The following is a 13,330-nucleotide window of genomic DNA, read 5'->3' as shown; positions in this document are numbered from 1 at the left end:
TAGTCAACCAGCTAACAAGCTGAAGGACTAGGATTCCAGTCCATCTCCATCTAATTCCAACTTCCTTGCTCTTTCTATGTCAGGCCATTTCTCACATTTATGATTATAAGTTATGTTTCCTCTATAGGACCTAGTCTGGATTGCCTGCCTTTGCCTGAAGTAGTAGTCATTATTAGGGTTATTTACTCTAATTTTTATTTTTTATAACGCTGGGAAAGAGATTATAATTTAAGGTATAATATAAGTGGTTTCTGGGCTTCCTTGGTGGCTCAGTGGTAAACAACTCATCTGCCAATGCAAGAGATGTGGGTTCAATCCCTGGGTTGGGAAGATCCTCTGGAGAAGGAAATGGCAACCCACTCCAGTATTCTTTCCTGGAGAATCCCATGGACATGTGAGGCTACAGTCCATAGGGTTGCAAAAGAATCAGACATGGCTTAGCAACAAAATAAAAACAGTAAGTGGCCTCTGCTGAGACCCAGGTATTTGCTAACCAGAACCAAGGAGGCCTCAGCTTTTCCTATGATTGTCCCAACCAAAGCAGCCTGAGCAACTAGGGTTATTAGCAAACAATCTCCCTGATGTTGAGAGGTGGCATTTATAGCATTTAAAATTAAGTTAGGTACAGAAGAAACATGGTTTTATGTTTTAATAATTGGCAGATGGAAGGTTAAAGAAAGGAGAGATTCACTTCATGCTATTAATCTATAAAGTCCAAGCCTAAGGAATAAAATAGTACTCTGAGGTGCTCATTCTGAAGGACTGAGCCACTTCCATCATCAGAAATGATGGCTAAGTAATATTGGTAAGCCTGAGATGTTTTCTTTTTATCTTTCCCCTGAAGTTATAATTAATTCTTTAACTCATTGACATTGCCAAGAAGAGTTGGCTCTCATTTCCATCTCATATTAAAGTTTTAACATCACATTAAAGTGCACTATGAAGTACCCTATGATGCCAGTAAGTAGTTACAGTTGAGACCAATACTTAACTTTGATGGTGCAATCACAAGGTCAACCAAATGAAAGAGGGAGAAAGGAAATAGATAAAAAGAAAATACTCCTTTACCTGCTCTGCTCATGAAGAAATGAAAGATAACAACTTCAAACTCATAGTGCTCTGTCATGCTCACATGTTTTATATACTGTTCTTGGCCATTTCCAATTTATATCATAGGTTCCATAGGAAAAAATGATATTAATAATGAGTCAGAAGTTTCTTATCTATTTCTTTTATGTCCCCAGTTTATATCAATACCTTCTATTAATCTCCCTTGCCCACTAATGTGAGATATGCACACACACACATACATGTCTATTAATATATAAAATGGTAGTTCAATGAAAAGCATCTTAGACTAAAACTAATTTAGTTGATCCAGGGTTTCAAACATACATTAATACATTAATTTAAATAGACAATTATAGCAATTTTCCCTCCAGTGCAGGATTGCATCACTCTTCCTTATCTCACTCCTGGATCTGGCACCTAGATAATATACTTTAGCCATCAGAAAGCCTTAATTCATTGATTTTTTCATTTGGATGATAATATGTCCATTTTCAATTAATGAAAAGGCACTTATTAAGTGCTTTTTTGTGTAGGGAACTGTTGGACACTCTGTGGATCAATTTAAATAAACTAAGCCATAGCTCACCCTTAAAATTTCACGCTGAACATTAGGGCAAATAGATAGAAAGGACATTCAAGAGGGCAAATTTAAAAGAAACGATACATAACAAAACGAGTCAAATTAAAACATAAGTGCTATACCTATTGATCAGAGTAGTATAGCTGGGTAAGGACAAATCAAAGGAAGTTTTTTATAGGGCTTTCTGTGTGATAGATACTGATTCATGGCAAGGTGGAATTTCAGGAACTACTTGTGTGAGGAAGGAGTTGTGAAATTCAGTAATCTGTTTTGAGGAAAATGTTAGTCATTGCATTTTGGTGGCAAAAAGGTACAGAAAATGGGTTTAAGGTATAAAGATGAGTTTGATTTGATGTGAATGTGTATTAGGATAATTATTAGAAATACATATATGTTAATTAATGTTTCTTGACTCTGGCTATATAGGAAAATCATCTAAGGTACTTTTAAAAAGTATTAATACCTACCCCATTCTCACCCTAGGACCTATTAGACCAAAATCACTGGAAGATTGATTTTTGTGGGGGGAAAAAAGGCTCCCAAGTGATTTCAGTGTGCAGTCAGGGTTGAAGATCATTGGGCTGCTTCCATGTTTAATACTCTCAAGATACAAATGTGTTCTATATATTTTTAGGTAAGAGTGAATCTCATCTACCTGAAGCTGACGTTTCACTTTTGAAGCTAATTTCCTGTTGGAGAGACCAGTCTGTTCAGGTATGATAACAGTTCATTTCGTGAAGTTATTGGAAGAGTTCCTTGCTGCTACATTTCCTTCATATTCCCCTCTACCTGAGAATATACATAAGTAGGTACTCTTGTGTTTTCTTCCAGGATATTTCATTTAATAGGACTGATACAGAGATTAACAATGAGGGAAAAGTGGAAAAGAACATGCAGGGATGCACCGAGTTAGGGGCATGAACAGAGGGGGCTGATGAAGAGGTGTTTACTTTAGTGCCCACTGAGGCAAGCGTTTATTATTTGATTTCAATATTAGATGGAAAGGTCCCTAGGCTTGTGAATCTGATAGGTATGATTAGAGATCATTTTTCTATCCTTTTCATTTGTGAGCTGATTTAGAGACCTCGTTTACTCAATGTCCAATTTAAGTCTTTTCCTTATTTCAAGGATTGTTTGTGTATGTGTGGATAGCTTTGTACATAATACAATAAATATCTGTGCATTGATTAGATGAATATTAACTGGAACTTTATTCTTCATGGGCTAAATAAATGTCACATTTGCAAGACAAGCATAGCAATAATGCCAATTACAAATGGTTATTTTTGGTTACAAGAAAACAAAGAAAGTCGATTCAGAACAGACTGTGGGGGTTGATACCATGAAACCAAATAACACAGTTGGGATGGTCATTAAAGCCATGGCCTACATGATTTGCCCCCAGCCTGACCTCTTTCCTCATCATTCTCCCCCGTCCTCACTAGCCACACTGATCTGCTTATTATATCCAGAACTCACGAAGCTCATTTCCACCTCAGGACCTTACTGTTCTCTCGGACTAGAATTCTCATTTTTTCCCATTCATCCTTTGGATCTTTGCGTAAAAGCCAATTTCTCAGGGAAGTCTTCCCTGATCATTCCATCTAATATTGTCACTGTACCCTGTCTCTCCCCACTGCTCCAGTCACTGTCACAGTATCCATTTTTATTTTCTTTGTTAGGCTTGCTTTTAATGGAGATTTTACCATTTGTTTTTTGCTTGCTTATTTTCTGTCTTTTCACTGTTACAGAAGCTTGCTGAGAGCAGGGACTTTGCCTGTCTCACTCACTGCTTTCACTAATGCACAGAAAAGCAGAAGTGACAGCAGCCAGTTAATAAATATTTAGTGAATGTCTGAATAGCTATGAAAAAGCCTCTGTGTTAATCAAATAAACATCAGTATATGTTCACTTTACCAGCAGATTTGCTAGCACCGTGAAAGAGTCTCTATTAAAGACGGAATTCTTTTTTCCCCAGTAGCCAAAGAATTTCTCAGTGGAGAAAACAATTCTTAGGGAAAAAAGAATTCAGCAGAACATTTATTCTGAATTGCTCCAATTAAAGATCTTTTGTAGTTGTCCGTTTGACCATCAAATAAATTTTAATGTAGTTTGGACATATTTGGACTAATGGACCTTAAGGTTCTATGATTCTATGACCTTGTTAAAATGCTGGCAGCAGGACAAATATTACCAGAGCATTTATTACTCACTCTGTATGAAGTTTAAGCTTCAAAGTTCTCTCATTTCTGCCACTAACCTGATAAATGATTCTGGAAGATAGGTTTAACTTGTTGATTATTTATTTTCCTCATGTGTAAAGTAAAAATGAGACTTCCCAGGTGACGCTAGAGGTAAAGCATCCGCCTGTCAATGTAGGAAATGTAAGAGATTCAGGTTCGATCTCTGGGTTGGGAAGATCCCCTGGAGAAGAAAATGGTGACCCACTCCAGTATTCTTGCCTGGGAAATCCTATGGACAGAGGGTCCTGGCAGGCTACAGTCCATGAGGTCGCAAAGAGTTGGACATGACTGAGCATCTGAGCACAGGACAGATACTATAGAAATGAGAATTCCTGGGTCCTTCAGGAAAAACAGAGGCTGTTGCAAATATACATATAAATGCTTCAATAACCAATCCTCAAATTCCTTATAAAGGTGTTCATTTAAGCAGTTAAACATGTTAATTTGAATCTGCTTTTTAATGTATTTTAAGAATACTGGCAATGGTAATGATTTTGTAAAACAGAGCGAAATCCTACTTCAGAAATTGAAGGGGGTATTTTTAAGCAAATAAGTAAGGACAAGTTAATTTTGCAGATGAAAGAGTTTGCAGATTGTCTCTTTTGTTTCTTACACATGAAATATGCCCGACATAGAAATAAATGCTGGAGAAGCAACAGCGAGTTTTGGGGTTGCTAACTTGCACATTTCTGAAGCAACACTGAAGTTCTTTGAATTTTATACTCTAACACTGGTAGGAGAAACCATGAAATCCAGGCCACCAGAGAGAAGTATTGTTTTTCAAGGAAATGATGAAAAGACATGAAAGGCTAGTGTGAGTCTGACTTGGGAAAATGCTTTTATACCAGAAAGTCTGGACATTGAAACCATATGCAGGCCACAGGGGCTCTTATGAGTCTTCATAATGCTCTGTACTATTTTACAATACTTTGCTGTTTCAAGGTGTTAGCAGAAAACCATTAAAAAAATTTAGCTTGCTATGGCACCCGACTCCAGTACTCTTGCCTGGAAAATCTCATGGACTGAGGAGCCTGGTAGGCTGCAGTCCATGGGGTCGCTAAGAGTCGGACACGACTGAGCGACTTCACTTTCACTTTTCACTTTCATGCATTGGAGAAGGAAATGGCAACCCACTCCAGTGTTCTTGCCTGGAGAATCCCAGGGATGGGGGAGCCTGGTGGGCTGCCGTCTATGGGGTCGCACATAGTCGGACACGACTGAAGCGACAGCAGTAGCAGTAGTAGTAGTATGGCACAGTAATACTTCCAGCTAATAAGTATGGTCCAGATGTGGCTCTCTTTTCTCAGTCAATGGATTTTCAAACTTCATTTTAAATCTGCACCTTCTTTTATAAATTGTAATGCTTCATGTATCTATCTTTCAGGAAAAACTATATATGCATTTGGGAGACAGCTTTATTGCATTGTGCTTTCAATTCTGGTTCATTATTATCATTACAAAGTTATATAATATCTATAGATTTTATATTTGTTGGGAAAAATTCTATGTATACTACCTATCTACAAAAATTATCTACTGTATTTACATGCTAGAGAGACTTAAGTATCGATAGTCAGAAACTATCATTAAATTTTACCTTCTATCATGTATAGTTTTAAAGTACACAAAATCTATTTCAACTCTATTTGCATGATTTTAGTGTTCAGTATTAGTTTGCAGAAGGAAATGGCAACCCACTCCAATGTTCTTGCCTGGAGAATCCCAGAGATGGGGGAGCCTGGTGGGAGGCCATCTGTGGGGTCACACAGAATCGGACACGACTGAAGCGATTTAGCAGCAGTAACAGCAGCAGTGTTCAGTGTATAACAGATACCATAGCATTATTATATGCTTATATAAATTGTACCATGTCTCTGAGTATTGATCTCACACTGAGCACAAAATGCATATTTTGAGTTTGCTTCCAACTGGGTACGTGCCATTCTGTATTCACTTTTTAAGTTCTGTGGCTCCGATTGTCCTGCTCATTGCAGTAAATATGTTTTATCCTGCTGTTTCTACTTCATCTTGTTTTTTAATGATACTCATATTAATTATTCCTGCAGTACATATTTATAGTGACATAGATGTTAAAAAATTACAAAATTTAACAATTATAAAATATGGTCAATCTAATAATTAGACATATTAACTGAAGTTCCATAAATCTCTGTATATTTTTAAGAAAGAATATTGATCCAGGTTGTTATAGAATATTATATCTGGTAGATAGAGGACATGCTAAATCACAGTCGTGAGAGGGCATCCATAATCCTATGGGAGCGTATGGCCAATCTGCCCATTCCGAGGGACAGACCATAGTCTGGATGTACTACAGGTCCAAGGATATCCTCCAATATCTTCCTGATTTTTATATGTAGAAACAGAAGCAAGTTCCATACAGCTTACTGTGATTGAAAGCTCTCATCTTAGCCTCTCTCAGCATCACATATTGTTGTTTGGGGGTTTTGGTTTTTTTTTTAATTGAAGGCTTTACAGAATTTTGTTGTTTTCTGTCAAATAGCAACATGAGTCAGCCATAGGTATACATGTGTCCCCTAAAGTCCCAGAGAAGTACATAACTTGTCAAAAGTTGCATTTGTAATAACTGTCATAGTCAGATCAGAAACTTGGACCTTCTCATTTCAGATTGAGATCTCTTTCTCTTTATACCACACCACTCATATCTTGGAGGCAGTGCTATCAAATAAAATGTGTGATAAAATTAAAATGACGTAAATTCAATGGTGTAAAATTATCCATGAATAATTAATACAGGTTTTCCCCTCATAATATCTATATGATAAGTGTGGTTTACTTATTGTGATCTAAAATAGTATGTTAGTAGATATCATAGCTAATAGTTAATATATGCTTCAGCATATGGTAGATATTAATAAGCATGAGTCATCAGTACCATAATGTGTAGAATTTTATGTTGTATTCATGGTATGCAACAGCATTCACAGTGTTGAATATCTCATCACATAATATGCATGAGTAAGGATTATGTACCTTTATTGTAACAGGCAGTACTACAATGTTAATAGATCCGGTGTGCAGTAGTAAAATCACATCATTCATGAGCCTTTTTGCCACAACCCAACCAAGCATCTGAATGGCCAAGAATAGGGGGATGATCAGTGATCAGGAAACTACTCTGATACTTTCTGGATGTTCCCTATATTTAAAACTCTAGAATAGAGTTTAGAATAGAGTTTCTTCTGCCCCTGCTGTTTACTGAGCATCTACCATCAGCATAAACTCTCTGAGTGTCCCTAGAGCCTAAAAGTCTCACAAGATTGCTATTTTGTTTAGTTGCTAAGTCATGTCTGACTCTCTGTGACACTGTGGACTGTACCACGCCAGGCTTCCCTGTCTTTCACTATTTCCCAGACCTTGCTCAAATTCATGTCCATTGAGTCAGTGATGTTATCCAACCATCCTCTGTCTCCCCCTTCTCCTCCCACCTTCAATCTTTCCCGGCATCAGGGTCTTTTCCAATGAGTCAGCTCTTCACATCAGATGGCCAAAGTATTAGAGTTTCCGGTTCAGCGTCACTCCTTCCAATGAATATTCAGGGTTGATTTCCTTTAAGATTGATATCCTTGCTGTCCAAGGGACTCTTAAAGAGTCTTCTCCAGCACCACAATTTGAAAGCATTAGTTCTTCAGCATTCAGCCTTCTTTATGGTCCAACTGTCACATCTGTATACAACTACTGGAAACACCATAGCTTTGACTCTACAGACTTTGTCGTCAGAGTGATGTATCTGCTTTTTAACATGCTGTCTAGTTTTGTCATAGCTTTCCTTCCACAGAGCAAGTGTCTTTTAATTTCATGACTGCGGTTACTGTCTGCTGTAATTTTGGAGCCCAAGAAGATAAAATCTGTCACTTTTGCCACTTTGTTCCCATCTATTTGTCATGAGTGATGAGACCGAATGGCATGATCTTAGTTTTTTTGAATGTTAAGTTTTAAGCCCACTTTTTCACTCTTCTCTTTGACCCTCATTAAGACGTTCTTTAGTTCCTCTTTGCTTTCTGCCATTGGAGTGGTATCATCTGCGTATCTGAGATTGTTTATATTTCTTGATTCTAGCTTATGATTCATCCAGCCTGGCATTTCACATGATATACTCTGCATGTAAGTTAAATAAGCAGGGTGACAATATACAACGTTGGCATATATATGTTCCTTTTCCAATTTTGAACCAGTTTGTTGTTCCATGCCCGGTTCTAACTGTTGCTTCTTGACCTGCACACTGGGTTCTCAGGAGACAGGTACAATACCAATCCACTTTACCACCACTGGATACCTCATGATAAATATCCCCCTTCCCTCTCCCCTCAACTGTGGTTCTTGACTGTCTATGTACAATAACTGGAAGGCAGGCTTTGCAGCGTTTTAAGCCATGTGAAACTATTTACACATATACACGGTTTAGTGAGATTTATTATTAAAGTTTTGTCTTTAATTTTCTGTATTTTTTAAATCAAGTGTGTTTAGTTAAATTGTACTAGGCATTCAGAAACTAAACTTGTCTTTAAGAACAATGTGATATATTCAAATTTTGTTTCCTGGTGAAAATGAAAATATTTTATGAGAAAGAATGGAGAATTTCTTTAAATTTTCCTTTTTTAATCTCTTGAGTTTTTTTTTAAAAGAACAGTATGATGACTTGGATGCTAGTTTCCAGTAGCTGCACTTCAGTTGTTTCTGATAGTAATTCTGGTGGAATGGAGCATTACAATTTATGTGAGGCGTTCAAATCAAAATTCCAGGCTTGGGGGTTTATATAAGACCCCGAGCATTTGGGAACCCTAAAAATAATTCAATTTAAAAAATAAATTTTACAGGTAACTGAAGCAATACAAGCTGTTCTTTTGGCAGAAGTTCAGAAGCACATGAAGACTTTAAGAAAGACACCAGTCAACAGTGAACCAGAGTCTGTGGCAAAGAATGGTGACTATGAGATGATGCAGATGCTGCCAAAGATTGAATGGGCCAAGGACCCTGAGTTACAGTGTACTACAGACACTTTTCCTCTGCAAAGTAAGTGCAAAATTTATTGGCAATCTCTTTCATCAGAACTTTTTCTACTCCTCAGAGCATATTGAGAATATGAGTTCACAATAAATCATTTCTGCAAAAGCCAAGCTAAGGGCCCTGTTTCTGACCTATTCTGCTATCAATTTCCTCATAATTGTCAAGTTTCTAATTCTAAATTATAATTAATAAATATTTTACAAAACAAAATTTATGTTCTTTATTTAAGTGTTTTAAAGTTAAGACAGTAAAAATGAAAACAGAAGTAACAATAATAGCTTAATGGGACATATATTATAAGAATACTCTGATAATAATGGGTCCTAAATTTGTGTTCATTTGATAACATGATAATAGCCATGTGCTGTTTTTCGGGGTGGGGCGGATAAGAAATGAAATAGAAACTAAAAGTAAACTGTTTTATAGTTGGACCACTTGATTCATTCTGTAATAGATTTATTTTATCACTGTAACTTTATAATCACAGTGTTTATGCTTTTGACTAGAAAGTGAATCTAAATTTCTGCTGAATAATGTTATCTGACTTTTTAGCCTGTTATCTGTGACTTAAAAGTGAAAATTAAAAAATAGTAAAATCAAGCAAAACTTTGATTTTCAACTTTGTTAGTAAGCTTTTGATGAAAAAATAAACATATAATATTATTATATATATTTCTCAGGAAAACATGTTACAAGTTTACGTGTTTCAGATTGTTAAAAAATTTTAGATACTTCTTTTAGCTCTTTAAAAGAGATTTTATTTGGGACTCAGAAATGTTGCTATATTTAAAATGTTAAATCTTAAAACAGGTATTATTCTTTAAAATGTATTATATTTATTTCTTCTTATTATTTTTATAAGATTACTGATTAGAGAGCACTATGCAGTGAAAGAGGATATGTAGCAGAAAAAGGCTTTTTCAAAGAAGGCCAAAGATCAAAATAGATGGACTATTTCCTAGTACCAAGAAAGTCACTGAGGCTGGTAAATTCAGATAGTAATTTGTTAAAACTCAGTGGTGATTTCAAGTCACTTGTTTTTTTGTTGTAAAGAAATTAGCTTTAATTATCTGGCAAATTTACTCGCTTTAAGGCCTTCCTGTTTGTTCATGTCACATAATTGTATTTGTATTACACCTTTCAAACAAGAAGTAGAAAAATTCCTTTTTAAATTAATTGCACTGACTACGTTTGTGTTCTTGATTCAGCTAGTGTCATTCATCACGTGTTAATTCTCACTTGGTGGTATTTCTGTTACTTATCCCTAGTGTCTAATTTATCCATTGGCCCATAAGCCTCATTTCTGGTTGAGATATTCTTGGCAGGCTATCAAGGTGAAATTTTTATGAGTTTTGCCATCACATGGCTTACTCATTATTTGAAGTTTCATCAGATTGGGCTCTCTGGTGAACCTTCATAATTGAGAATTATTGAGAATTATTAATTCTATGGAACTGAATCTTACTGTGACTAAAGAATCTGGATCTTAATAAATATTATCTATCTTTATCATTATTGAGTGATCCTTTAGAAAATTTAGGATTAGCTTGTGATAAGAATTGGAACACAAAAATAATAAAACTACTTGATATATGTTGGTGGATTAAATTTAGAATATTTTATTTAAAATAAGTATAATATTTTCACAAATAAGTGTATATTCTCCTGGGAAACAGTCCTTATACGAAAATATTAACTCTAATTGCAAGTATATAGGAAGCAAATAACAAGCATTGAAGAGGAAAATTTGCAAGCAATATTATATTGGATACTAACATTGCCATTTTTCCTCTTTTGGAAAAAATAAACAAAACTAATTTTAAAACTATTCAGAGGAGCTAATAATTACAGGAAAAGCTTTAGATCTTTTACTAGTGGTATACACTGCACTACTTGATGAAATTTTAAAAAATAAATAACTAAAAAGCTATTTTATTTATCTCAGATATCCTGATTCAAAGGTTAAGAGGATGATGTAGGTGGTATTCACCAAATATGATTATACCTCAAATTTTATAGGCAGATTTACTTAGCTTTAGTGTGACTGCAACATATCATTTTATCAAATGTTCTTATGATAAATGGTTTATATTATTTAATTTTATCAGGTCCTTGCTCATTTTTCCTCTATGAGTTTCCCATTCCCCCTACTTGTTTTTGTTTGTTTTTCTATTTTCATTTATTCTTTCTTGGTTCCTTGATTTCTTGCACTTTATTTGTAAATCATTTCAAAAGTAACAGATGAATTTTTTGTATAGATACTCATAAACTTCTTTTATGTTGGGTATAGTATGTTTGGCTTATTAGTGCTGTGGTAATATGACAATAATATTAATATATCATAAGGAACAATAATATTAACAGCAACAGTTATTGTACTCTTACTATGTTCTAACAGCTGAAAAGAACTACTATCTGAGGAAGAGAGATTTCCATGGTGCTACCTAGGCTTTTCCTGACTTAAGCCTCTATAAATATTTAGGTTAACATACTAATTATGTATCTTTCTCATGCACATAGAAATAAATAGTACCTGGAAAAAAGTTCATCACCATACTGGGTATCTTGAATGTCTCTAGTAGTGTATCTCTTGCACTTTGAGACATGCTTCCTATTATTATTTCATTTTTTAAATGAATAAACTGGACTTAAAGAAGGTATATGACTTGTCTAAAGTCACCAAATTACTAAAAACAAGGAAACAGTTCCAGATATTCTCTTAAACACTCATTTTATCCAATAAGCTGCATTTTCCACACTTGCAGCATGAAGGAAATTTGCTCTAAATCAGCTTGATCTGAAAATTGAATAATTTATTGAGTGGTTTTCTTAGATTTTTATTCCTCTCTCATAAATCATACTTTCTATTAACAAAGAAAATGCAGAATGTTCAATCGTTGTCATCACAGCCCTCATAAAGAAAATCACCAGGTTTCTTGAAAGGTTTGTACATGAGATGGAAATCAGCAAAGTGAGAACTGAAGCACAATGTGTGTTTGCACCTTATAATTTTGTATCTTATTTTTCAGTGTTTTCACTTGTTACATTTCACAGCTTGTATTTTATTTGAGGTCTTAATATTTGTGGATCAGTATTTTATAGGAGATCTGTGAATTTTATCTGAGTTTACAGTTTTATAACGATCACACTGCGATCTACTTGAATCTCTTTAATAAGAAATTGTATAATAGCACTCACATTTGAGGTTAAGATTTACTACTTTAAAAAACAACAATATTTTCTATTATTAAAATGCTTTAGAAAGCTATTTCCCTTCACTTTTTAAACGCAAGTACTCTGAATTGTTTCATTAAATAAATTGGTTGAAATAGAAATGGAGGCTTTGTAGATAAAACTGTCACCGTAGAATTACTGGCTGAATTTAAATTCATGTTAAACTGTGTGGTTGTGAAGATGATACATCAAATAAGGGTATTGCAAATAATCTTTATTATGTGCATCATTTTCAAAGTCTTATCTGCAAAGTTAAATAATGAAAATGTGCTCTTTAAATAAAACCATTATTTTGTAGTAAATCAAGGTATATTTAACAGAAAAGTTTTGTGATCCTGGTGGCCATCAGTAGAAAAACTGGCACAGGACAGTTTTCATCTGCTTGTTGAATGTCTCAGAAGGAAATCTGTGTAGTTGTAGAAAGGCTTTGAAATATAGTATCTGACTACCTCATAGGGAAATTCTTTCCTGATATTGTTAGTTATGGTAAATACATCTTCCTTTTCCTTTGAGGCCTTCAGGCTGAGAAGGCCAATGCATTCTTAAAGGCACAGAAGTAATTTAGAAAAAATCTGTGTAAGGCAAGTGAGCAAGGAGCAGAGAAGTAATGGGGGATCATCGTAGAATGCCTTTTGTGTATCAGACTGAGGTCTTAAGCTTTCTCTCTGAAATGGGAAAACAGACAATGGGCACATATTTTAATGGGATCTCACTGCCTAAAGTTCAGGGCCATGAGCAGAAGCTGGGAGACCAGTTGGAAGGCCTTATAATGCTAATCCAAATGATGGCAGCTTGGAACAAATATGGTGGCTTGGTTGGAGAAGGTGAGAAGTGATCAGATTTTGAATGTATATAAAGGTGCTGTGCTCAATTGCTCAGTCATGTCTGACTCTTTGCAACCTCCTAGACTGTAGCCCGCCAGGCCTCCAGGCTCCTCTGTCCATGGGATTTTCCAGGCAAGATTACTGAAGTGGGTTGCCAAAGTATTTGCTGATGAAATGGATATGGAGGAGTGAGATAATCAAAATCTATACTTGCATTTTTTCCAACAAAAGTATCCTTGATCCATAGATTGACCTTGGTAAGCTGATTTGATTCCTATGTTGGGTAGTGCAGTATCCCACAGGATATTCTGGGTAGAGAATGGAAGATT

At 35.3% G+C, this 13,330-nt stretch overlaps 1 protein-coding gene across 1 annotated transcript in view; it reads left to right on the top strand.

Annotated features, from left to right (window-relative positions):
• WDR72 (WD repeat domain 72) overlaps positions 1-13,330 on the top strand; it is a 225,403-nt gene that overhangs the window by 139,569 nt on the left and 72,504 nt on the right. The window contains exons 17-18 of the mRNA XM_070378522.1: positions 2,286-2,365; positions 8,754-8,949. Of these exons, the coding sequence (XP_070234623.1) occupies positions 2,286-2,365; positions 8,754-8,949 (276 nt within the window). The remainder of the gene's footprint in view (positions 1-2,285; positions 2,366-8,753; positions 8,950-13,330) is intronic.

This window comes from Bos mutus, chromosome 10, assembly GCF_027580195.1.
Source record: "Bos mutus isolate GX-2022 chromosome 10, NWIPB_WYAK_1.1, whole genome shotgun sequence".
Lineage (NCBI taxonomy): Eukaryota > Metazoa > Chordata > Mammalia > Artiodactyla > Bovidae > Bos > Bos mutus.
This window is presented reverse-complemented; position numbering and strand designations above follow the sequence as displayed.